Source organism: Sinohyriopsis cumingii, chromosome 16 (assembly GCF_028554795.1).
Source record: "Sinohyriopsis cumingii isolate HCF-2022 chromosome 16, ASM2855479v2, whole genome shotgun sequence".
Lineage (NCBI taxonomy): Eukaryota > Metazoa > Mollusca > Bivalvia > Unionida > Unionidae > Sinohyriopsis > Sinohyriopsis cumingii.
This window is the reverse complement of record NC_142976.1, coordinates 47,055,942-47,081,971: the sequence shown is the minus strand read 5'-3', so window position 1 is coordinate 47,081,971 and position 26,030 is coordinate 47,055,942. Positions and strand designations below refer to the sequence as shown.

At 37.4% G+C, this 26,030-nt stretch overlaps 1 protein-coding gene across 2 annotated transcripts in view; it reads left to right on the top strand.

Moving 5' to 3' along the window:
* LOC149780355 (uncharacterized) overlaps positions 1–26,030 on the top strand; it is a 137,585-nt gene that overhangs the window by 35,098 nt on the left and 76,457 nt on the right. Inside the window, exon 3 of one of the 2 annotated variants that reach the window (XM_089937251.1) lies at positions 18,733–18,886. In XM_089937251.1, coding sequence (XP_089793377.1) covers positions 18,814–18,886 — 73 coding nt within the window. In that variant the 5' untranslated portion in view covers positions 18,733–18,813. Of the gene's footprint in view, positions 1–18,169; positions 18,887–26,030 lie in introns of those variants that run through there. The other variant, XM_089937252.1, reaches the window with a different exon arrangement.

Here is a 26,030-nt window from a genome sequence, read left to right as displayed (position 1 = left end):
TATACACATAGAAGATTTAAGTAGCTTTTGTGCATTCGGCATTCTCTATTTCTCTCTCTCTCTCTCTCTCTCTCTCTCTCTCTCTCTCTCGTTTTTCCTTCTGCCTGATACATATTAAACAATAACTTACTGATATAGTATCCGTTACAAAATCTAATATCAGCTACACAGTTATGAAAAAGAAATAAAAGAGCACTTATGATAGAACAAAACATAACATAATTTAACTTCTTTGCAGAGCGCTCTTTTGGCCTAGTGGTTAGAGCATCCGCCTCGGATGAGTGAGGTCGCGGGTTTGAACCCCGGCCGAATCGTACAAAATACTTATCAAAATGGTAATAACAAATGTCTCGCTGGGCGTTCAGCATTAAGAGGGTGGTATTAGGACTGGTCGACCCGGTGTCAGGATAACGTGACTGGATGGGTCATGATATTACATGTTTGCGGTTTAATACCCCAGTGCTAGACATCACTATGAACTTCCACACTGCAGACAACGTAGCGATATTTCTGAAGAATTGTTAAAGCTACGTTACAAATCCAGATCACATTGACAACTTCATTGCATGATTATTTCTAACACTATAAATATTAGATTAAGTAGAGATGTAACTTACCGGTTATGGTTACATCGCCGATGGAGATCCGACGGGTATAACAAGATACTTTTGATGAAAAATTTGAACATACCTTGACAAAATGCGATGAAACGGCGATGCACCTAACTGTTTTCAAATTACATCGGAAGAAAATGATTTAAATATCAATTATGTAAATTTATTTGTTCTTATCTGCACGTTATGATTTGCATTTTGTTTTTGTTTTTGTTTTTGCGAACCATTAAATTTGTATGTATTTACATTTCTTGAGATATTAATAAGTTATATATTAAATTCTTATTTTAACAACATATCACAATACTGATTTTGGAAAGAATAAGGCAGCTGAAGGCGTGTATCTGCGTGGCAGATAATTCACATCATTTATACATTTGGCCAAGTTTTCATACTTTTTTGCTTCATTAGCAAACATCGGTTGTACGGAACGTTGTAGACATTGTTGCATAACTTTTAACAAACATGTTAGCAACCGTTCAAAATATTTTAAAATATCCGAATGCTCAACTTTCAGAGGAATCATAAACACCAAAATGCTAAGGTCGGATTATATGTATATGTCTTTCTATCAACGGATAGCAATGACTGTGAAACCCATTTTCAATAAAGGAAAGCAATTTAAAATATGTCAGCCAATAGGAACATAGGGTAAAATAATAATAATAATAATAATAATAATAATAATTGTGTTGTTACTTTAGTGAGCCTCTGTGGCTCAGTGGTAAATGTGCCCGACAGACTAAGGAAAGGGAGCAGGTTCGAATCCTACGGTTGTACTAGCTTATTATTAGTTATAACTCTCATCAACTCGACATGTGATGGCACCAGGACAAAATTTGTTTGCAAAAGATATTACTCGTATTCTACTCACTATGTTTGTACTGCGTCCATTGAAACTGCCCTTCTTCTATTAAGAAATTAAGTTTTGGTTACGAGAAGCCTACATGATCAGGCATCTTCTGAGATTAAAATCTTGCTCTTATATCATGTCTAGTCTCTTTATTAAAAGGTAGGATATGAAACGTTTGGCCTGTTTTTGTTGTTGTTGTTGTGGGGTTTAACGCCATTTTTCAGCACATGATAGGCTATGCATGGCCTATTAATGGTAGAGGAAGATCCCGGAAGACCCCCGGGAAGAACCATCGACACACTGAGAAGCTACTGGCATGCTTCCTCACATACCCACACTGGCCGAATCCTAGATTCGAACCCACGCAGACAAAGGTGAGATGGCAGTGATCCGTAACGGTGAGCGCTTTAGACCACTCGGCCACTCGAGGCCCCCCGTTTGGCCTGTAGTATAGGAAAGAAGTTTAGAATCAAATTATGGCATAGAAAAATTAAACTGCACGTTTTCCTATGTTTCGACCTAAACTAAGTTACTCCTCACTGGACAATAACAGACAGACACCTGAGAAACACACAGTAACAGGAGTAGAGCAATAAAAAATTACGGTTTGGTACAGACCAGGAGAATAGTAATGGGAAATTTTGCTCTTTTCTTCGCGCCATATTCAAAGATATATATATATATATATATATATATATATATATATATATATATATATATATATATATATATGGTATATGCACTCGTGTGTAGTAAACACACTCGCATGACGACCTATTAATTAATTATCATGTATCTACACGGTCATTCCGGATTCCTATGAAAGGAATCAAGGTATATACAATTAATTACAGAGGATTATAAATATAAACCAGACAGAACGGAATGTGCTATCCTACTTGGTCGTCATGCGAATGTGTTGAGATCTCAGTCGGTCATGATATTCATTAACTACGATATCATTTATCCTAACACTTCGGCAACTATGGTCCCATTTCAGTACAGTACCATTTACACTTTAAATAAAATATCAGCCGGGATTTGAGGATAAAATAATCGATATTCAATGGCTCTAAGTACTTTGTTTGGTCAATGTTCTGATCACATTATCTGGTTGTTGTAAAAACATATACTGGTTTATAATAAATGACACCTTTAGTTTTGTGATTATTCAAACATTCGATATGAATCCAGCGTGGTATTAGTTAATATTTCATCGATATTGTTCCAGGTGTCCAGTACATTTGAACAGGTATGTTTGTAAACATTAAAATTAGGCATTTAACTGTAGAAATTCTCCTGAAAAATAAAATGTTTCATCAGCACAAATAACTCAGGTTTGTGGAATCCAAGACTAGACATTTCTTTGCACCTCTATGTACTCTTTTCAGGCAAACTTTTCACGTAATGGCTCATTTTAGTAGATATTTGAATTCACTTGCTTGTTTGTTTGTTTTTTACATTTTTTCTGCTCCACACAAAATGCGCATGCACGGAATTTCATTTCCGTTGCCAGGACGTTAAAGGTGGATGAACTAATTGATATGCTCTTGAAGCACAATATCACAAGGAGCTGTAGAATTTATATAAATGAAATAATTTTAAAGTTCTAATAGAGACTTCTCTTTGGATTTCTATACATTCTTATTTAGCCTGTAGATGTAGCATTTTTCGGGTGTTAAGGGCAAACATTTGTCATTAACTTGTATAGATGTACATAGTTGCCTACATTTTCGAATATTTTGTTCCTGATATAAATATTAAGCAGATGCCAGTCATGTTTATAGCTGTAAGAAAAATTAAGTTTATATAATACGAATTATTTGTAAGCATTTGTAAATTTGACATTTATGATTTAATAAACATTTAATGAATACTAAGATTCGCATTGAAATCTGAGTATTACTTGCCGTAAGCGACAAGTATAGATGTCTGGTAAACTTTTGTATTTGTTGGGTTAAATGTCTAATAAGGGTTTGGGGAATATTAAACTTTATATTCACTGAAATCTTAAGTAGTGAGTTAAATTAAATCTTATTTTTGGCGTAAATTGTAAAAACACTTGTTAATGCATATAGTTTACCTCTTCACAACACAAAAAAGTGCTTAAGTAAATAGTTATTGCTTATGCGCTGTAAAATACAGGATTTACCATTGTGCTTAGGTGTGCTTAAGCACATGGCCCCGTTGGCCAGGGGGTCCCCATCTTCCTGGCAAAATAAATAATATTTTACGATGAATTTTTCAAATGTTTTTCAAAAGTCAAAATGTCCTAAACTTCCTGAGTATGTATGCCTGACTATTTGTGTAGGCCTACCGGGCCTACCTCTTTCAGGGCCCTGAGTATGTATGCCTGACTACCTGTGAAGGCCTACCGGGCCTACCTCTTTCAGGGCCCTGAGTATGTATGCCTGACTACCTGTGAAGGCCTCATAATTTAACTAGCACAGGGCCTCATTTGTCTTAAATCCGGCACTGGCTGTAATACAATCGTTCTAACGAGAAGAATAGTAATCTTGCATTCTTTTGAATTTGTAAAGTTGTATTAGGTATTTAGAGTATTCCTTTTGAATTTGTAAAATTTGTAAAGTTGTGTTAGGTATTTAGAGTATTCCTTTTGAATTTGTAAAGTTGTGTTAGGTATTTAGAGTATTCCTTTTGAATTTGCAAAGTTGTATTAGGTATTTAGAGTATTCCTTTTGAATTTGCAAAGTTGTATTAGGTATTTAGAGTATTCCTTTTGAATTTGTAAAGTTGTATTAGGTATTTAGAGTATTCCTTTTGAATTTGTAAAGTTGTGTTAGGTATTTAGAGTATTCCTTTTGAATTTGTAAAGTTGCATTAGGTATTTAGAGTATTCTTTTTGAATTTGTAAAGTTGTGTTAGGTATTTAGAGTATTCCTTTTGAATTTGTAAAGTTGTGTTAGGTATTTAGAGTATTCCTTTTGAATTTGTAAAGTTGTATTAGGTATTTAGAGTATTCCTTTCGGGATTGAAGCAGGATATGATATACTGCTTTCACTTGGAGAATGTATAAGTTTTCAAAGAAGTCATCATAACCAATAACTGGTCAGATTACATTCATATATTTTTTCATTTGCCACAAACTTTGACTAATTTAATCAAACTCCTTTAAAAATGTGTATACAATTTTCAAAGTTAAAATATACTCATTCAAAGTCTCGTAAACGGCGAATACATAACGTTACTTTAAAACGTACTTTTTAATTAAGTACCAAACTTTATTTTATCAGTATATGGAACAGTAGGATCTAAATAAGCTTAAAACATTAGGCTAGGAAAATGTTATCTTCGATGCCGCCTTGACCTGTACTTAACCGTTAGTTTTGCATAACACCACTGCTTCAACTACAGTAGATAGCTGTGTTGCTATGGTGATGTGAGTTGAAAGTCTGTAATAGAATACTTTAATTGGAGGTTTTACAATCTGGTTCTAGAAGTCCCTTCGTTTTCCCAGAGTTCAAGAAAAATTCACTTTAATTAAACCATTCCTTACAACATATAATATTTAATAATTGTAGTATTTATCTCCTAACGATGTAGATAATAATTATGTAGATTTTCACTGAAATGTCTGCATGAAATGGAATATGGGGATAAGTATCAAATTTATTATATAATGTACGCGAACTCCTTAGGTTTTCTGCCTATATCGTTTGGTAAAAAAATATATTTAACGCTCATAAATTATGTGACTAGTACTTTTATTAGAGTGTCCTTACTTCACTGATGACTAATTGTTTAGCTTTCAGAAAAATGAGTGAGGTATCGTGCTGAACATTAGTAATGGTTGTTGTAATAGTAGTAGTAGTACATATGATAGTGGCAGTAGAATATTAGTAGTTGTTATCGAGGAACAACAACAACAGCAACAACAAATAATAATAATAATAATAATAATAATAATAATAATAATAATTATTATTATTATTATTATTATTATTGAGTTGTCATTTTAGTGGGCCTCTGTGGCTCAGTGGTAATTGTGCCCGACAGACTAAGGAAAGGGTGCAGGTTCGAATCCTACCGTTGGACTATCTTGTGTCATCTACCGATGTGTGTCTTTGAACAAGACAATTGACTCGTCATTAAATAACCCAACTGTTACTTTGCTGTAAAGTACCACGACAAAACAAAATTAATAATATTATTATTATGAAGTATCAATCTGTCAATGATTGAATACCTAATACAGAACATAAGTTGTGAAATGTCAAGTTGTAAATAAAGTCAGAAAAATTCATTTAGTCAGTTAGTACTGAGTCTGAGCATCAGCTAGTTCACCTAGGGAGTTCCGTTCAGTCAAAGTGCTCATTTCATGAGAGTGATGAGTATGAATGAAATCTTCATTTGCACAAAATGAATATGAAACATTTTTAGTAAGTTACAAAATGTAGACATGGTGAAATGCTATAAAAGACTATGTGCTGGCTAAGAATATGCACACGTGACACGAACTTTACGAAAGGAAATAGTATAGGCATTATTGTACAAGGAAAACTTTCAACAATGAAAAAAGAAACAGGAAAAGAGTTACGAAGGAGACAACTAATCTTCTTGCGATGTAGGTTAATAAATAAAAACAGGTTATTGCATAAAACATATGATCAAAAGGTAAAATACACACTAGACCAGTGAATACATGATTTCTGAGATACAAAAATTCCAACTCCAGCTGTTTCTTGCCTTTTAATAGACGAAAGAAAACAATTATTAATTTGAAATCAAACCGATTAGAGCCCTTGAGTGCATTGAAAAATCTAATTAGTATAACACGAAAATCCGTATCCGACGCCATGAATATCGTAATAGGTTTAGTCCACTTTATTAAACATGCCGTCAAATTAAAACACGTTGACAAGCTATATGCTAAGTAAGATGTTTCAACAATAAATAATATAATATCTGGTTATTACAGTCAACAACACTGCCATTGAATATTTAGGGTGGCTGCACCATGAATCATTGACCACATACATTAAATATGTGCAAGAAAAATAAGGCCTATTGTGTTTTCGATTTTTTCCTCCAATTTTAAAATTAAAATATACGTTTTCCACGAAATGACGGCCTTTTCTTCGCATTAGTATCAGACTATACACTATCACCATATTGTGATCTGGCATTATGACCAACATACTATTACCTACTTAAGGGTCTGATGATGGCATTTTTTATAATTCTTTTTTTTGGGGGGGTGGGGGCACCAGACAGATTCCCCCCCCCCCCCCCATTTGTATAATTTGCAAAGACCATTTTTAATGATACTGTTGTTGTTGTTGTAGGGTTTACTACCATTTTTCAGTAAACGATAGACTATACAGTATAGCTGGTGGAGGAAGAACCCTGGAAAACCTCGGGAAGAACCACCGACCCACTAGAAGCTACTTGCAAGCTTTCTCACGTATCCACGTTAACAGAGCCCGAGACTCCCAACTCACACAGAGGTGAGATGGCAGTGATCCGGAACGGTGAGCGCTTTAGACCACTCGGCCAATCGGGGCCCCAGACTGTAAATGTTGTCTTGTGCATACATGATTTCATACTACACAATACAATTTTAATCAACTTACATGTACATTCTTGAGGCATGCTCTGACCCTAAAAGTGTCATACGAATCACATGGCTACTTTCTTATTCTAACAAAAGTCCTAAACCATTTCCCTACTGGATGTCCGCAGCGTTATTATCCTTTGGATGGTCAGCAGATAGTAATTTTACCTCTGGAGTGGGTTCGAGTCTCAGATTCGGCTAATGTGGGTATGCTAGAAAACGTGCCTGTAGCTTCTCGTGGGTCGATGGTTCTTTCTGGGGTTTTCCGGGTTCTTCCTCCACCATTAATACTGGCCGCCATGTATAGCCTATCGTGTGCTGAAATATGGCGTTAAACCCTACAACAACAACAACAACAACAACACAAGCTCACTCGTAAATTTAAATCAATACCATCTCATGTAGGGTTAAGAGTAAATTTGTACAGTTTAATCAGGAGTATCCAGGTAGGGGCGCCCGTATAGCACGAGCGCACGTGCAATTGTTTTAACTGATACCATCTCGTGTGGGGCACAGTAGGTACAAGAAAACACGCATCAAATATTTGGATAATTAACACAGTACAATTTTTAATTGCATAATAAATGAACATAATCTCACTAACAAAGATACGGACCCATGGTGGTGAAACGCAATGAGGATAGACGATACTACAGAACGATATCTGAATGTACGCCAGGTCAAGCTAACTCCTAAAGAAAATCAATTTTAAAAAATCACAGCACTAAAATACTTGAAATAGCTGTTAGAGAACGCGCATTCTTCTAGACACGAGTTTGTGTGATTTGGAGTTTTAAAGTAGCTTTAACAATCTTTCAGGAATATCGCTACGATGTCTTCAGTGTGGCAGTTTATAGTGATCTAAAGCACTTGGTCATCATGCCGCAGACATGTAGCATCATGTCCCACCCAGTCATATTATCCTGACACCAGGCCGACCAGTCCTAACACTAACCTATTCATGCTGAGTGCGTATCGAGACAACAGTTAGTACCATTTTTTGTCTTTGATGTGACTCGTCCGAGGTTCGAACACGCGACGCTCTAAACACTTAGGCCACCGGAGCTGTCTTTACAGAAATGAGACAGTTATATATCCTGGGTTAACAATTAATACGTTTCTGCGGTATAAATCATTTTCAAACATGTTGAACACAGGTCAGAAATGAAAAACAAAATCATATTGAGTTATGAAGTTCAGCACTGTTGTATACAATAACATCATTTCTGTCCTTCTACAAACACTTTTAAAGTGCAAAATGATACCACAACAATGACAAACAAATGGTTGCTTGTTCGAATCTCAGCAGACATGCTAGTCAAATAAATTTTGATTGACCTAAAAGACGAATGCTAATTTCATATGAGAGCATTGCATCACCATTATTAGAGTTATGTAAAGTTAAATTACCATATGGAGTAAGGTTTTGGAACATTAAATGGCGTTGTTCTGGGTGAAATTAGCAAGAGAAAAATACATGTTGTATATTTTCTTCAATTAAACATAAATATAATGTTACTCAAAATAAATACTTTTAAAATGATTGTTCATTAATTGAGATGCAATTTGTATTAGTCATTGACGAAAAAAAATAATATTTCCTTCTACCCAAAAACAGTGTCTGGGAATATGGTTGTCCCGATTGTTAAATGATCCTTTATTTAATGGATTCGCTTTAACGAGTCTCGATAGATAATGTGTTTCTTTGTCGGATGACTGAAAGAAGAAAACGTTGTAGTAAAGGCTCTTATTCCAACTTGGAAGCCATTAACGTCATACGCTATGTCACTAAAAAGTGGTGCCATCGGAGCTATTATAATTAAGGAAGCCTTGAAACCAGCTGCCATGTTGCGTATAAATGTAAGTTGGTGTTTTGTCGTCTGGATCCATCACTTTTCAGTCTTTTTTTATTCGACATAAAACCTAAATAGTTACAATTTTTGTATTTGTTACGATTCTGGCTGCCTTATTTGTAATAGTTTTGAGCTCACCTTTTTCAAGCAATGTATAATCTTAAATTGACAAAGTTTGACAACTTTAAAATATTCTACTACCAAAACAATTTATTTTTTATGTGCTCGCATGTTTTTGTTGTCTATTTTTGTATCCATAAAATCCCCAAAATTTGAAATTATCTGATAAACTTAAACAACGAGTGATATTTAGCTGTTACTTAGTCATTTGTAGTCATCGGAATGGCTTATACTGAAGTAAAACAAACACAGGGAAAATGTATATACTTGTGTATTTTGTTGTTTGGTTTTTATTTATACCTCACCAAGTAAAACTGGAAACATATATCAATGAAATAAATACAATTTACGAAGCAAATGGAATTCTGAAATTTTCCTTTTGACAAGGAGGAGATAATTTTTAGAAGTTTTATCAAGAGTAGTGAAAAACAGGTGTGTAAACATGTCCTCGTAGTGTATGCCATTACCACAGTTGTGTCATCCACCAAATGTGTATGGAAAACACATAATACGAGTCAAATAAAAATGTAGTTTATCAAAACATCTAGCCCCTGAGAACATGTTTTCGTCTAAGATCAAATAAAATCCGCTATAATGGTATAAATGCTTTCCCTGAGATGGACCTCCTATTTTATTTGGATTGACAAGGCCCTCCTTATGTAGGTAATGTTTGTGTGTGTGTGTGTGTGTGTGTTTTGGGGACCTTTACCTATATGTTTTAGTTACAATCATTACTTTATACTTTTGCTAGGCGACGTGATGGTTTTGTACGCTGTAGTAATTGGGAATAATCATTATGTATTCTTTGATGGGATGGGGATAATCATTGTGTATGCTTTGATGAGGTTGGGATAATCATTGTGCATGCTTTGAAGGGATGGGGATAATCATTGTGTATGCTTTGAAGGGATGGGGATAATCATTGTGTGTGCTTTTATGGGCTTGGGACAATCATTATGCATGCTTTGATGGGATGGGGATAATAATTATGTATGCTTTGATGGGGTTGGGGTAATCATTACGTATGTTTTTATGGGGTGGGAATAATCTCCCCAGGATTTTAGTCGTTCGAGATCTTGAAGCAACAAAGGATTCTACTGGCTCAGGCAATATAGATAAAAGGCAAAATCCAGAGGAATATAAAATTCAAGACACATTTATTTAATAGTTTCTAACATTTATTTGGGATGATGATATATAAAGAGAAATATTCTCTTTACCCGTGTACATATTCACCTTTAAGCTCAGACATATACCTGTAATTACAAACATATTGGGTGTTTTTCCACTATTATAAAACTAGTTTCATAACTTCCTGTTTCCCACAAAAGTCAGTCAGTCCGTAAACGGTATAATGTAGGTATAGTTTATACTTTGAAAGAAGTGGTTTCATTGTTAATTCTAAATCTATTAACCAAAAATCACACGTAAAAATTTCGTCTGTTTATTTAATGAACAATTTGTAGTTCGAATTGTGGGTTTTCATAGATAAAATTTCCTTTTCCAATATTCTGGTATACTGTATTACCTGTCTCATTTTTCTGTTAGTTCCAATATTCTGGTAAACAAAGCAAGGATTGTTAGGTATTTCAATCGATCGGCCAATCCGAAACGACTATGTTGTGCTAACATGACCTTGCGACTGAAATACACACATACGTCCGTCCTTAAAATCACCCACTAAAGTTATACAGCAATAGAAGACATGGTACGAAAAACTTACTGGAATATATTGATGTAAAATTTGACTCTCTGCAAGTACACGAAAGTGAAATAAGCAGTTTGATGTACGAGGGGACATCTTAAAATGGATACGCCCTGTATATGGATTTACATGGTCCTTCTGATGTAGGTAGTCCTTGTGTGTGTGTCTTTTGGGGAACCGTACTTAATTGTTTTAGTTACAGGCACTACTTTATACTTTTGCTAGGCGACGTGACGGTTCTGTAAGTTGTAGTAATTGGGAATAATCATTTTCTAGGCGTCAGTGGGTGGGTAGGTGGATGGGAATAAGTATTCTGTATAATGTGGTAGGGTGCGAAAACCATTTTTATGTAGTGGTGGGTTGGCAATGATCATTATGTCTGCTGTGGTAGTGATAATCAGTATGTATGCTTTGATGGGGTTGGGATACTCATTAGGTATGCTTTGGTGGGGTGGGGATAATCATGTGGTATACTTTGATGGGGATGGAATAATCATTAGGTATACTTTTATGGGGTGGGAATAATCTCCCCAGGATTTTAGTCGTTCGAGATCTTGAAGCAACAAAGGATTCTACTGGCTCAGGCAATATAGATAAAAGGCAATATCCAGAGGAATATAAAATTCAAGACAGATTTATTCAATAGTTTCTAACATTTATTTTGTCATGATGATATATAAAGAGAACTATATACATATTCACTCTTAAGCTCTGGTATATTTGATACTCTGTAAAAAGTGGTTTCATTGTTAATTCCAAATCTCTGAACCAGAATTCACAGGTAAAATTTTCGTCTGTTTAGTTAATGAACAATTTGTAGTTTGAATTGTGGGTTATCGTCGATGAAATTTCCTTTTCCAATATTCTGATATATTATCTGTCTAATTGTTCTGATAGTTTCAATATCTCTTTTAAATCCGTGCTCTACGAGCTCCGTCTTTACAATTATGAAAGTTCGAACGCCGATTCTGTTTATATACAAAACTGGCACGTGTAAATATTCTGGCAAACAAAGCAAGGATTGTTAGGTATTTCCATCGATCGTGAACTACTTGTCATGGTCACGTGTCTTTAGAATACGTTTTTGTGAAGGATATCTGCTTGTGAGAATGATACCTCCAGTACTATATGAGAAACCTGAAGAAAATTTGATATACAGGTACTTTGGGTAGGTTTCACTGGTCAGCGTTGGATGGCATTAACCTAATTTTAAAGGTCACAGTGCCTTTTTCGTACTGCGGGGGATTCTCATGGAGGCCTACTAAGGAATCCAAAGACCCATTTAGCTTCTAGCGACTATGAATTTATTAATCATTTATCTTGTAGGGCTTTTGTATTTCCTCCCCATAGTGTCCTACCGCAAGGCAGTGTAATAAGTCCGTTACTATTTAACCTAATGGTAAACGACCTTGACCTCAATGTAGCCTCCACAAAAATAAACTTGTCACAATTTGCAGATGATAGTGGCATATGGAGGAATGGAAATCATGCCAATAACAATGTAGTTAAAGAAATCCAGCAGAGCCTAGACAACATAGGGAGATGGGCGGACAAATGGGGTTTCAAAATATCTCATGAAAAAACTGTGGCAATCATATTCACCCCCAAACGAAATAACAACCTAGTCTATCCAAACTTCTATATACAAAATCAATTAATCAAATACGTAACAGTAGTAAAATTCCTAGGAATGTTCTTTGACAACCTCCTCACATGGAAACAGCACATTGAACAACTCACCCAGAATTGTAACAAAGATCTCAATTTACTCAGGAACATCACAGGGACTGACTGGGGATCCAACCAGGAAACCCTCCTCACGATATATAAAAGCCTAATTAGATCAAAACTGGATTACGGTTGCCAAGCATATAACTCGGCTAAGCAGCCTGTACTACAAAAACTTGACACTATCCAGAGAAAAGCCTTGCTATTATGCACAGGAACACTCCCCTCATCATCATTAGAAGAACTACAAACACTAACAGGAGAACTACCCTTAAAATTACGTAGGCAAAAACTGCTCCTCCGATACTCCATTCGATTAGATACCCACCCAGACAACCATCCCACCAAAATAGCTATAAATAAGTGTAAAGTTGTCTTCAAACCCAAAATCATACCTATCACACCAAGTGGCAAAGTAATCCTTGAACTAAGAGAAAAGATACCTCTACTAAAAAAACAGGTAACAAACAATACAGACCAGAACAAATCACCATGGTTACAAAAACCACCAAGGATTAACATTGAAGCTACCAAATTAGGCAATAAATAAGGACAAGAAAACTTACTAAAATCTGTACTGATAAACGAAATCAATCAAAAATACCCGGACTATGTTAAAATATATACCGATGGATCAAAAACAAACAACCCACCAAGAACAGCAGCAGCAATAGTCATCCCTGAATTCAATATACAAACGGGATCCAGATTACCTGACTATTGCTCCATTTACACCACTGAATTCTGGGTTATACTTGAATCACTACAATGGATCAAAGACAACCAAATACCTAAAGCAGTCATTATAAGCGATTCCCTAAGCGTTATCAAATCGATCCAAAATCGCAATACACACTCTAGGGAACAATTCCTCGACAGAGCATGCCAATTAATCGACGATATCACCACAGCACATCAATTAGTCGAGCTCATGTGGATACCGTCGCACATTGGAATCTCTGGCAACGAAACAGCAGACAAAGTTGCAAAAACCAAACTAGGAGATCAAAACTCTATCAAGCTTAACTATAGCTCTACAGAAACAATAAGCTTCGCACAAACATATATAGACCAAACATGGCAAGATTTTTGGAACTCCTCCACAAAAGGGAAAAATCACCATGAAACCCAAAAACACGTAGATAGGAACATACAGCTACCTAAGGGTACCTATTTAGAACAGAAAACCATAAACAGGATAATAACTGGAAAAACTAAACTAGCAAGCAGTTTTTGGAAGGTTTATAGGACCCAAACCAGCAACCATTAACTGCTTTAACTGCCACACCACCGAAGATCTACACCACGTATTCAATATATGCCCAAAATATCAACCCGCTCGGAAAATATTTCTCAAAAACCAAAAAGAGATTGGATTACCACACACATACCCAGAGTTACTTATGGACTCTAATAAAAATAAACAATCAGCATATAAAAATATAAATCAATTCATAGACTCAGCAGGACTTAGGAACAAAATATAATTACTATCCCCACAAAACCAAAAGATCCAGTAACTAGCTAAATAAATGTAGAAGCCACCACATAAAAAACCATAACATATCATTCAATTTTATAAAAGTATTAATAAATAATTCACTTACGAAGCATCTATAAAAAACTAAGGAAACCGCAAAATCGGATGTCCTAGATGTCCTTAACGAACCGAGTAATCAGCTAGGATTCCTGTCCTAGATGTCCTTAACGAACCGTGTAATCGGCTAGGACTCCGGTCTCTTGCTAAATAAAGTATAAATAACATTCAATCTCTAAAAACATCAATTAATAAATAACTTAAAGAGGTAATATCTAAAAACTTATAAACAACATAACGTTGGAAACACACCCTAAACACCTCGACTAGTAATACCATAATAACCTTGAAAATCTCTCTTCATACATGATATCTACTAAGAACCTCTATAAACAGCATAGAACATCCCCCCTCCTTTTAGAACATTTTGAAGAAGAAAAAAAAAAAGAAAAAAAATCTCGAAAAAAAAAAAATCTCGAAAAAAAAAAGAAAAAAAAAAAGGCAAATGCAACAAGAAACCAGCGATGTAAAGCAAGCAGGACCGTTCCCGAGCTCTCCTTCCCACTAATGACAGCCAACCATTCAACTGTAGGGACCTTTATGGACCCACAGATTGAGGCCAAACTATCAGGGTTCCTTGAATCCATAAAAGCCTGGGGGAGGTGGCACCATCCCCTTCCCCAGGAACAACTAGCAGGCTGCGGTGCAGTCAGAAAAAAGTGGCACATGCACAATTGTGCGAACGCTACTATAATTAAACTCAACAACAACAACTCCCCATAGCCATAGGTGCCGCATAACGACACTCTGACTCATAGGGAATGCGGAAGATGTGCATTTGGCTTTGAAAAAAATTTGTACTAGTTAAATGTTATATCTCCACAATCCGTAACAATTATATATCAAGGCATTAATAGATTCTTTACCACCTTTACAAGAGTTTTGAACTTGAGTTGATTCGGAATATTAATGTCTCGCGAAAACTCTTCAGCATTCCGTTTCGCGTTTATTGAGACCACACTCCCGTGAGAATAATATGTATTATGTAGGCCTTTTTTTACTTTGGTGCGTTGTAATGTGTATTATGTAGGCCTTTTTTTACTTTGGTGCGTTGTAATGTGTATTATGTAGGCCTTTTTTTTACTTTGGTGCGTTGTAATGTGTATTATGTAGGCCTTTTTTTTTACTTTGGTGCGTTGTAATGTGTATTATGTAGGCCTTATTTTTTACTTTGGTGCGTTGTAATGTGTATTATGTAGGCCTTTTTTTACTTTGGTGCGTTGTAATGTGTATTATGTAGGCCTTTTTTTTACTTTGGTGCGTTGTAATGTGTATTATGTAGGCCTTTTTTTTACTTTGGTGCGTTGTAATGTTCAGGAGCCGTGGTAGCTCAGTTGATTGTTTGTCAGACTTATAATCCATGAATCAAAGTTTCGATACCTGCCCTGGACTAGCCCGAGTCCGCCACCTGTGACAGTACCTCGGTAAGGCTATTATTTACTACCATTTTCTCGGCATGGTATAGTCAGCGATGTGTTGAAAATACAACAGAAACCAGCAAGACTTGTTATGCATGATTGATCAAGGTGTCAGATCAGTTTTATGATTAGTAGATTTTCTTCAGATATAACACAGTCAAGGTCCTTGACTGACTAGAGTTGGGTGCATTATGTCTTGTAAGCACTAACGGAATCTTTCGATTCGTTTCTTTTCAACCATGTTGTCTATTACACTATGACAAAACAAGGTCTTTGTTATTGTTGTTGTGGGGTTTAAGTTTAACGCCATTGTTCAGCACACGATAGGCTGTGTATGGCAGCCAGTATTAATGGTGGAGGAAGAACCCGGGAAAACCCCGGGAAGAACCACCGACCCACGAGAAGCTACTGGCAAGCTTTCTTACATACCCATATTGGCCGAATCCTAGACTCGAACCCACGCAGACAGCAGTGATCCGTAACGGAGAGCGCTTCAGACCACCTGGCCGCTCTGGGTCCCTCCAAAACAAGGTCTCTTATTGAGTTTTAGTGTTATCATGTTAAGATGGTTTCTTAATTTAACACAATTATGTCCCATGACTTGCTTATTAGTATGGGCTGCTCGATTTGCGAAACCGAGATTCAAACTTCCGTGATAATTATTAAAAAGGATTACCGTCGTTTCCACACGATGATTATTGTTCACTTTGTCAAATAACTTGTGATTTGAAAAGGCAACCAAATCATGAAAATCTTTATCCCGTGAGAAGTAATGAATAAACTGTAATTAAACTTCTTTGGTTAGTGCACATTAGAAGAGTCTTTTACATTTGAAAATTACTTTACAATTATGTAAAACCAGTCAGCGAACACGTTTAATTTTAATGTTTGTAATGCACATTCAGGTCGATGTAGTAGAACAGGATCTCGGAAGAACGCGTTTGCGTAGTATTGATAATACTAGCTGAAGGCACGCCAAAGCATATATGAAAGTTTCTTATGGGTTAAGCGTGATGGTTAATAAAATAAGAAATTTTAGAAAACATTATTAGTAGTACTCTGTATAAACACTGCCAGCAACAATCATCCGGGACTTTAAATCTGTTCCTACTTCAGACTATTTGGTGTAATACCTATTCTCTCTATCCTGTGAGGGAGATAATTTCCGCGGCATGTCAAATAATGATGCACAGACTGTAAACTTTACGGTATGCATTTTATTTTTGCACCGTTTGTGTACTTTCTTACGTGCATTCTATTATTTACTACTACTACTTCTACTACTACTACTACTACTACTACTACTAATAATAATAATAATAATAATAATAATAAAATTGTTAAAAATAATAATATCTTGCAATATTCCAAGTCTGATTACAATTAACCTTGTATGGTTGTAAATTCTGTTTCAGCGCATATTTTGTTGTCAGGAGCATTTTATTGTAGAAGTTTTACATCCTGTAAATAAAGCATGTACTGGTTAACACACACACACACACACACACACGCACGCACGCACGCACGCACGCACACACACACACACACACACAACAAAAGGGTGAAAACAACGAGCTTAGAAAAATTTAACAAATAATTGATTTCCCTGGAAAAACAATGTAAAAATGACAAAAAAAGAATTTACGGTTTTACGAAATCAAATCCAGAAATAAGCCAAGAATAATCCATGAATTACATTTTAGAAGTTCTAGTAGTGAATTGTTCCAATGAAATTTGAGTTCGAGTCCCGACGAAAAATTCAAAATGGAAGGCGATGACGTATGCTATATCATTTATAGTACGGATGTGTCTACAGTTCTTTGCTGATTCACAAACAATAATATTCCGGTGTTAGAATTTCCGAATAAAATTAAATAAATGTCTTTGTCCAAGAATTCAGTATGAGTACTCAAATATTTCCAGGCAAAAGAATTAATGTTTTAGAATCCAAACAATTTGATAAAAATTAAAATGTAACTCCAAGGTAAAAGCTTAACTGAGATTATTTATTCATAGACAAAGGTTATACAGACAAATAATGCACAAAACAGATATCCGTATGAGGGTCACGTGATCACATTCCATAATGGTGTAGAAAGTATGTACAGTACAGCCCCGATATCACTATTATCATTTACACAATAAAATCGAACAAGAAAAAAGAAGTTGTTTACTTGATTCTCAATCAAGGCCAGGAACTAGGTCATCAAAAGGTAAAAAGTTCAGTATTTACGATTAACCAGTCAGGTCAAAGTAATGTCTGGAAAATATCAAATTACTAGGAAATAAAATTACAATGTATTGACATGTAATGAAATAAAAAATGAACAGATTTTAAAACTTACAAACAATTAAATTAAATTAAATTAAGGATAAATTAAATTAAATCAAATATATATATATATATATATATATATATATATATATATATATATATATATATATATATATATATATATATATATATATGTGTGTGTGTGTGTGTGTGTGTGTGTGTGTGTGTGTGTGTGTGTGTGATTTTGTCAGCTCAGCATGTAATTAGTAACATATTTATAATATATCTATTTCGCATCATCGTCACGCATGATCTTCAGAATGATACATTATATCGGTAAAGTATTTTGGTAAATATATACTTTAGCGACCTGCAGGTCATTGTCAGCTCCACCTTGACAAAGAATATTATGTTGTGTCAAGAGTGACGTACTCTTATTACCGCTCAACTTAAACGGATGAGTCGGCGTGCACGACAAGAAGCCTTGCTATTGGAAAATAGCGTGATCCAGTCACGACATTGGCATTTAGCAAAGTAATATATAAGGATTCTCGACCAATGAATGGTAATTTTAAAGCTGTAAATGCTGCTGCACTTAGTAACTATCAGTGTTGGTTTCGCTTGTCTTCGTTTAGGCCATATAGAATTAATCATCAATTTTAGAAATCATCTAAGAGAACATAGGACACACAAGGCTTCATTATATTCAACATACAATCATTTTAAAACATGCATTGCTATGTTATTGATTGGCTGATTTTAAGTCAGTTTTCAATACTTAAAACTTTTGTGCCAGGCTGTTGATTGGCTAGTTTTTAACGTCATTTTCGGCACTGTACTTTGCTGTATCATCTAGGGGAAATTGGAACTAAATGCCCAAAGGACACGCAGAAGTCGGTTATATTACAGAATAGCTGATATGATTCATAAATTGAAAGGCAGCTGTGTATTTGACATGAAGTTTAGATGGATGTTTGTTATCTTTATTTTGCAGCCTTACGTTCTTAATGTGCTGGGTTGACGATTCAGCCACTTAAACAATACTACTTGAATTTCAGTCGATTAGAACGAAACCATGGCCACAGCAGGAGCAAAAAAGGCTGTTTGTAATATTGTCCAAGATGGGATTCTGGAATTAGAACATGAAGGTATGTGATAGATGAGCCAAATATAACTAGCTATCATTGCACATACATGATGTTTCAAAACGTACTTGACTGAATATAGGCAAAATGTATAACATCGTCAAAGTTTCAGTAGGTAGGACTCTAAATGACACAATCCTAGTATAAGGTTGTTTTGACCATTTGGGGCATATAAACATTAGTACAACGGTTGTTCCCATTTGCATACAAGGACGTTGACTTAATTATACCTTAATTTTCAATAGGGAATTGAAATCCAATCACATACAAAGTGACCAATCTCACACGCGCTGTTTTTTGACGTCGTCGCTTTCTTGTGACGCATGCCACGTGCACCATCACACGTCGTGGAGAGGTTCTCAACGGACTAAATCGAGACAGTTCTTGCTTGGACAAATCCAGTAAACTCTGTAAAATACCCATTCTCTCTTGGATTTTTATTTTGAGAGCAGGTATTTTGTAAGCAGCTTCTATTGCAGCTAAATAGGAGAAGTGTGTTACCTCTGGTTTCCATTGTTTCATCAAATGAGACAGAACTGATATCAAATTGGGTTTGGCAGGCATCACCAGCTACGGGGAAGTGGAAGAACCCTCGGATACTTGGGATGAGGTCACCGTGGCTTCAAGTCGTAGTTTGTGAATGTAAGGTTGTGTCCTGGCCAAAGTGTCTCTCTTGAGAGTAGAAGCTGTATTCTGGGGGCTTTTCTTCTTTGTGGGACTTTTCTTTTTCCTTTTCTGTAGGCTTTTCTTTCTGGGGTTGTGACCTGGTCTTGCCACCCCTGTTCTTGTTCTTCCTTGGGGTTCGTTTGGCTCTTTCTGGAGTGGCATTGTTCTTGGGGAGAACTTTGGGGGCATTAGGATCCCATTTTAAGAGGGAGCGAATGATGACATCTTCTAGAGAACCGCTACATCCAGGTTTCAAAATCATTTGCTTTTTGGTTTGAGTGTCGATGCGGAGATCGGCCAGTTGCGTCAAGACTACTTTGGTTCTCTCGAAAAAGTGTTTGGTTTGATGAGGAATGTGATTGATGCATTGCAGTGATTGACGTGTTGTCACCGTAAACCATCGTAAGACTTCTTTGAGACTGGCTTCTAAGACAAGAACACGTATTTGTGGATTTTGTTCGCGACACATGCCATCCAAGGCACGAATCAATTTGACGGGAAGATGAGGCTGAAGGGACGTCATGTCGACGCTGTGTGAGACAGACCCATAGTGTCAGAAATTTCTATATATTTTGTTGTCAAGTCGACCAAGCGGACGTGTACAGGACAGTCCCTGGAGACTGGTGGGTTTTAAATTGGTGAGCAGATAAGCGTGTGGGGTTTGAGTGGCATCGTCGTGCGCACCTGTTTGACACGGCGTTCCTAACTGTTTGACTAAGACTTGCACTTGCGATTTATCTCTAAGGCTTTTAAACAGACCACATAATGAGCACTGAGACCGATGGTGCGATGGGCTTCGCTTTAATGTAAATGACAATGGCATTATGATGATGCCCTCTGCGCCTAAACCAAAGTTAAATTTCTTCTTCGTCTTCTCCTAACATGTCATCGAAAATGACCAGATGGGTTTGACTGGGGTCAGGCACGATTCCGTCGTGTTCGCTAGGAATGCCTTCCACAAACACAATGGAATCGCTTTGACTTTCTCGCAAGAGGCTTGACGCCGATTACCACTCTTTGTAAGACCACACGATTCCTTGAGGTGGATGAATGATGAAATGATGTTTATGTTCGATCAAACGTTTGACAAATTCGGTTTGGCCTGAGCCACTAGGTCTGGCAATTAACATATTAAAGGGATGGCAAAGATACAAGGTCTCCCAACTGGCACGATCTAAGTGTTCGTAGATGACGTTGAAAGTAGAGGAAGAGGGAACAGAGACAGCATATGTAGCCATAGTGCAAGGAATGTCACTTTTGACACGAAGACATGACACGTTCATTGCAAGATAAAATGAAACAACACGAAAGACAAAAATACATAAAAGCCAAATGGTTAAGTACAGCAATAAAAATACATCAAAACGATCAAAGTGGAATATAGGCAAGTTACTGTACAAAATGTTTTTGGTAACCAAGATATCCTAGGGATAGTGTGTAATGTTTTTGCAGTCTCTACATTGGGTAATGTCACACAGGTGTCCTCCCGGAATTGTTTTTCGGGAATGTACATGACAGTTTTGTCCTGAATGGAGTGGTTGTCTTGGGTAACGGGTTCTTCTAGCACTGTCACTAAAACAGGTTTAAAAGTTACTTTTTTCCATGGAAGTTTGAATTGAGGATCACAATTTTTTGGCATAATTGGCCACTTCTTTGATCCAAGCCTCAAAGCCCAATTTTTCCAATCACTTACATCTGTCCAATGAGGATGCAAGTCACAAGCTAAAGTTCACGAATCTTTTTTTTCGTAACGGTCCAGAAATATCCAGATGAAAACGCAAGTCTTTGAACAAAATGAGTTTCTTGTGCTCATTTAGAGGAAGCACTTTCATGTTTTATTTGGTGGTAAAGAGTTCACAAGGAATCGGCTGATATACGATGTCCCAGAAAGGAGGTCGCTAAGACACACACCACACGACGACCCCAATTCAATGGACACAGCTCTTGTAATAAGTGTTGGTAATCCTCCACCGTCTGAATAGTGTCATTGGTTTCCTTCCACGGAATCTGTTGTATCACTTCTGATAAAGGCTGCGGCATGGTAGTCTATTTTTATACCTCTTTTTGTCGGAGGCAATAAGTGTACTTTCTGCAGAGATGATCGTTCTCCAGTGGCGAATCTAAATGGTTTAGTCACTAACTTGAACATCATAAGACACAGTTCAGAAGTTTCCTCTTCAACAAAGTTTACGTTGTGTAAAAGACTTTGGTAACTCTCTAACTCTTCCTCTGAAAATCGCTGCAGTAAGTCTACCTTGTAGTAAAAAGAGCGAGTCACAACAAACCAATCCTTATCACCCACCTCCAGTTTAACAATGTCTAACCACTCTTTTGTTGGAAGTAATAAGTGTACTTTTTCAACAGCGTCGGTTTTATTTTAGTTCAGTACCGAAATGATTTAGTCACTAACTCACATGCAACACGTCTACAGAAATTTCCTCTTCAGCCAAGATTTCTTGGTGTAAGAGATTTTGGTAATCCTCTAACACGTCCGTTGCAATTCGTTGTATTCGGTTCACCTTGTAAGTAGAATGAGTGGCATCCAAAACTTTATAAATCTCACGTGAATCATCAATGTCCGACCAATTGAAACTTTGAGATGAATTATACCCTTCATGTAACAGTGGTTCCGAAATCGGTGACGTAACGGATGCAATTGTTATTTGCGTGTCACTTGTATTTTGACCAGCTCTCGGTAAATGCGTTCTCTCAACTCCACTGGCAACCCAGGAATGTTCTCTTGTAAATTATCCATCCAGGGATTACTGAGGTCGTTTCACTAAAGGTAGGTAGTGACAATTCGGAGACCATCGAGCATGTTCCCGGTATGCCGAATCTTTCTGTTCCCACTCGTATAGTGACACACCGCAACTGAAGCACTTGTCTTGGTAGTTAAGATGAACTACCGGTCTTGGACGATTTTCCTTTTTATCTTAACCGTAATGAAGTCCCGAGCTTGTACATCTTTCCTTTTTTATGTCTAATTTTGGAAGTCTTCCTTTTTTCTTCCTGAACAAAGATACTACCTTCTCTAAGGTACTGTCATAAATATACCGCAGTGTGATTGGTAGAAAGGCCATAAAAAGGTATGGACAGTGCGGAGACCATCGAGTATGTTCCAGACCAGCTGAATCGTTATAGATACATCGACCCATTCGCAACTTCAGACCACAACTGAAACACTGTACGTCGTATCCCAATCCAGTCTCATGTCCCAAGTTGACAAATCCTATTCTAGCTAAAACATTCGAAGTAGATAACCCCTTGTCTATACGTGGGCCATTTTTGAAACGTTTCCAATCGACGAGCACACTCACAATAGTCAGGCAAGAAAACAGCAAAATTGTATGGTTTGATCTTGGACTTCTCGTTGGGTCTTTCACTCGATTCTTGCTGTGGCGAAGTCATCCTTCTTGTTGGTGGCTATAAACATGGAACCATTTTTATACCAATATCGATGTGACATTACGGTAAAGTGAAGTGATTGGGAAGCTTTTCTCGCTTGTGGTACACGATTTTATACACTTCTTCCAAAGGTCGACTGACGATTTGGTGAGTGGGTAAACTTGCAATCTTATGCCATTCGTAGGTGGTCACTTTAAAGTTTCTATCCTGTCTAGACTGCTAACCTTCTTTCAATACGCCAAACTTAACCACTCGACTGGTACGACGATTGAGAGTCAATTATTTCACTTTACACTCGGCGTGCACTTCTCCTTGTTTGTCCCGATATTCACAGCCGTAATTTTTGGGACCGCCACGAGCAAATCTTGTCGTCGGGGTGTTCGTCTGTCCAGGATCCTAAACGGTCTCCTTCGACGTCAATGTGAAGTTGACCCGGGCGATCGATGTAGCTATACTATACGTGTCAAAGTACAGGACGCGATCACCTAACAGTTCTAAAGCTTCGTACAATTTTAAGCAAGCATGGGCCGTCACGTAAGCCGCAATGATGACATTTCCAGATTCGTCGGCTTGTATAAAGTCTAGTTCTTATTCGTAATTGACTAAGATCAAATCCTCACGAACGACGTCCATTTGTTTCATGTATTTGGTTTATCGTGAATCATCTTGATGTACCGGGAAGGTTCTGTCAAATACTCTCTCTTAGATTAACGCGGTCGTTGTGCCATTTTGCCATACAGGCAATATAACATCACTTTGGCAAACGATCGCTTTCCTTCGTTTTTGTCCACGTGGTCTAAAATGATGCCTTCCTGCACCCAGTATTTCGCTTTGAATTTCATATGGTCTTCGGGAGTGTGGCATCAGGAAGGATAGCCGCTAGCGTCTTGTTTCAGTTTCAAAACGGAATCCACGTAGTCTGCGAAAATGCCTTTCTGAGTCTCGTCGCCCATGTGGTACTGTTCTGTCTTGGGAAAGTGATAAATTTCGTACACTTGTAACAATTGTTATCCCATGTCCGGAGCTTTACATAAGTCCACGCTGACCCACGTTCCCGTCAAGGCGCGTTCCTTCTGAGTGTGCTGACAAGGATGGTCTTGGTTGCACGTTTTGGCACAAGTACGGTACAAGGGAAAGATAGTTTTCCTTGGCAATGATGGGGTAAAACGGGATGGCACAAGTCCGTGGAAGGCATGACTTTGCACTTGACCAAGCCTTCGTATTGTCGAATGTTGTCAAGGTCAATGTGTTCCGTCAGCAACTGCGGGTGCCCTGAAGAAAAGCGACAATATTTGCACACGTAAGGATACAGCGAGAAAAGTCCAAGTATTTGATTGCTTCTCATTTCTCTTCGTCAGCGTCATACAGCAAACAGGTAGCATTCGTCCGTCCTCCGTACAAACTATTCCGCGGGTTCAGTGGGTTCACCAGCTTGTAACATACCGCGATGCGTATAAACTCGGGATCGGTTTTTAAACGGTGATCGTATTCGTGTTTCCACATTTCCAACACTTGACCACTTGTTATCCTTGTTATTCTAACTTCAAACGCCACTGACAAGTGGCCTGGTACAGGTTTTCCATCGTCCTTGTAAAGACTGATTCTTAGTGCCACGTTGAGGGTAACAGAAGGGACATGCTTGAAATAAGCATCCGTTAAACTCGTTCACGATCTTGTGTTTTGTTTTAGTCCCAGCCATCCACTGAATACTTTCCGATTGTATTTTCACCTTCTCCGATGTGGGCATGTTGTATCCACTTGTTTTCCTTGTCGCACAAGTAATGTAACCAGCGTAGGGCTTTGACTGAGTATTGACGTTTGACAAAGTTCATCATTTGAGGGTGGATGACAGCCAGTGTGTTTTCGGGCATAAATCATTGACGGTACACTAAGAAACACGCTTTTGCAATGGTACCGGCTTCTTTCAAAGGATAGATCCCTCCGTGTTCCATGAACAGTTCTCTAAATTTTCCACAGCAACGCTGTAAAATGTCCACGTCGGAACGACAATACTTTAACACTTCTTCCTGAAAGTCGAAGGGGTCTGAGGCGTGAGCTTGATTCCAAGCGTAGAAAGCTTTTGTTGTTCGGTACGCATGCTGTCGGGGTCGTTGTCGTGGCAAATGGCGTAGAACGGCGTATTGATTGGCTTCGGTATTGAAAAAGTTCGGAAGTACCCTTTGGACATTTCTGTCATTCCAAACGTTTTAAGCATTCGACTAAAAGGCATGGTCAAGTAGCTCATCGAATCATTAAGCTGTACTGGTCCTACTTGCATGGAAATGATTTTAGCTCCGTTCAAAGTCACTTTAGGACGTTGGTACTTTGTTCCGTGTTTAGTATCTCAAAAGAAACTGTCCATCGTATCCCGAGAAATTGCGAGCCATTACCGTGGCATGGCGAAAACAATCACATTATCGTTCGATGTCCTCTTGGCCCCAAGTCTCCTCGATGAGGCTTAAAATCCATTAGGCGAAATCGGCCAGCATGTTCGGTTTCAGAAAGATTATTTCTCGTCCTCCAGGAATCTTGCTGCAGTGAGGGCAATGACTAAAGATAGGCTCTTAGATGCATTCCTCGCGCGCTCTGAGATGCACACAGAAATTGGGAATGTGAGTGCCGGTCTCGTGCATGAAATTGAAAAAGATGAAATTCTCCTTCTCTTGTTAGGAATTATATTTTAGAATTTGTGTTGGTGACAAATGTGACATCGTTTCTTTCCTCGACATGCATGTGCCTTGACACTATTGGTACGTATGCCTCGTCCACAAGTGGGGTACAATCTCAGCAGTTGACAAGCACTTTTCTGGCTGGACTGACAAGAGTGCGCTGACAAGCAGGGCAATGCACACGTTCTTGTCCATCGTCCAGACAGGGTTGAGAGGCCAAATATGCCTCACATTTCGATCCACAATGCTCATGTTGCTCTCGATTGTTATAGCCATAGTCACATTCCTCACAGTAATAACTGTACCCCAGGAATAGGGCGATACTGGTAATGGTATTGAAATCTTCATCTTGATGATAGACGTGAATGTATTTTTCGTGTATGAAATTTTTGCCCAGAAACAACAAT